This window comes from Sphaeroforma arctica (assembly GCF_001186125.1).
Source record: "Sphaeroforma arctica JP610 unplaced genomic scaffold supercont1.5646, whole genome shotgun sequence".
Taxonomy (NCBI): Eukaryota; class Ichthyosporea; order Ichthyophonida; genus Sphaeroforma; species Sphaeroforma arctica.
In genome coordinates this window covers 1-1,898 of record NW_014034912.1, presented here as the reverse complement: position 1 = coordinate 1,898, position 1,898 = coordinate 1, and the positions used below count along the sequence as shown (strand labels likewise).

At 42.9% G+C, this 1,898-nt stretch overlaps 1 protein-coding gene across 1 annotated transcript; it reads left to right on the top strand.

Annotated features, from left to right (window-relative positions):
* Positions 1 to 170: 170 nt before the first annotated feature.
* Positions 171 to 1,863, top strand: SARC_15118 (hypothetical protein; the record flags this gene model as incomplete). Its single annotated transcript, XM_014290754.1, has 3 exons — positions 171 to 232; positions 879 to 969; positions 1,800 to 1,863. Coding segments are annotated over 3 exons (217 nt in total), but the record flags the coding sequence as incomplete, so codon positions are not given.
* Positions 1,864 to 1,898: the final 35 nt, after the last annotated feature.

The window sequence follows — 1,898 nt, the reverse complement described above, 5'->3', positions numbered from 1 at the left end:
GTAGCATCATAAATTTGATCTCGTGCTTTGTTTCTACCCCAGCCCCATCTTTCTATTTCCTGACACGCCTTATTTATTTTACAGATGCGACCAAGGATTGGTACAAGCTGATTAACCAGCAAGTGGGCATTGACAAACACCAGAGTGTGGCATCTGACCACTATCATGAGATGAAACAGTTCCGCGCCCAGCGCAACTCGTACTTGGCCTTCTTCGCTCTATTCTTATTAATGTATGTCATGCATTATTCACACATACACACAAGTGCCGCGTGTATGTATGTATGTGTGTTTATATGCCTGATCGTACCTGGCCTTCTTCGTTCTATTCCTATTAATATATGTCATGCATTATACACACTTACACACAAGTGCTGTGTGTATGTATGATGTGATTTTATATGCCTGATCGTACCTAGCCTTCTTCGCTCTCTTCCTATCAATGTATGTCATGAATTATATACACATACACGTGTGTACTGTGTGTATGTATGTATGTGTGTATTTATATACTTGATCGTACCTGGCCTTCTTCGCACTCTTCCTATTAATGTATGTTATTACTCACATACACGCACATTGGTTTGCACACATTGGTTTGCACCTCGAATGGGCCATTACGACAATTAAAGCCGCGTATGATTGGTCCTCGCATAGTACTCACCCTGTACGCCTCCCAAGTCCTCGGACACCTGTACCGGTCCAGAACCTGTCGGGCGGGTCATCACACATACCTACTTCCCCTTCCTTAGGTACTTCAGTCCCAGTTAAATTGATAGGGCACAGCCAATCCTATTGACGGTAAACGTATACACATCAACATCAGAAACACTGACGGTACGAACCTAATCCTTGCTGCATTTCACCTACCGTTACCAGTGTGCTGTGGCGGTTCTACCTTCTCTCCAAACAGGTGATCAAAGCCGAGGCTATTGGCAAGCAGGCTAGTGGGCAGGGCAAACAGATTGAGGTGTGTGGTTCAATCCAACGTCTTTGTTTTGAGTGAATTGTACTGGTCATCAAATGCGCCAGCGGACTGGGCTCTTGTGTAGTTGCTCTGGGCGGTTAGTTGAGGATATGCATTCATGCCTTGCTTGTTAATCACCAACTCACATCTGGATGTGTGTGTTTGTCATAAAGTTCTTATTTCAAATGATATATATACATACCTCGAACATTTGCATAGTGTGGCATAGATATAGTACGCGTGTACATATATGTATATATATATATATATATATATATATATATATGAATTTATGACTGTACGGCAGCACATTTTTACATACTGCACAGCACATATGTCTGCGTTCAAACAACTGAGCATATTCGCCACCGCTTTAAGCTCCTACCAAGATATACATTGATTTGTCTAGCAGCGATCTATACATTGATTTGTCTAGAAGCGATCGAGTTTGTTGTCTTCTGAATGTTATATTGAGGTGGAAATGCACTCACATCCCCCGCCCCAAAGTGCTACATATCCTCCACGTTTGCAAGCGATACTAACACGTGTTGGCTGTTGCAAGTGTTACTACCACGTGTTGGCTGTTTCAAATGTTACTAACACGTGGTGGTGTCTCAAGTGTTACTAATACATGTTGGGTAAGACACATTCTCTGCCCATTAACAAGCAATGTATATTCTGCGCTGGCGCTTAGCGAGAGCGCTCGTGTTGACCTTCATTACGGATATTAGAATAGACGCATAAGGAGTCATAGGGTTCTAGGGGTTGAAAAAGACACATAAGGAGTTAAAGGTTTAGAGGGGATTGACCTGTTATCTTTATTGCCGTTCCAGAAATTCATGGACGCTGCGGCGAAAGGAGAGAAGGACTCCAAGGAGCTTGTCAATGTCAAGAAAGGTGTGTCGATATTAAGGGTATCCGCGTACCAGTAT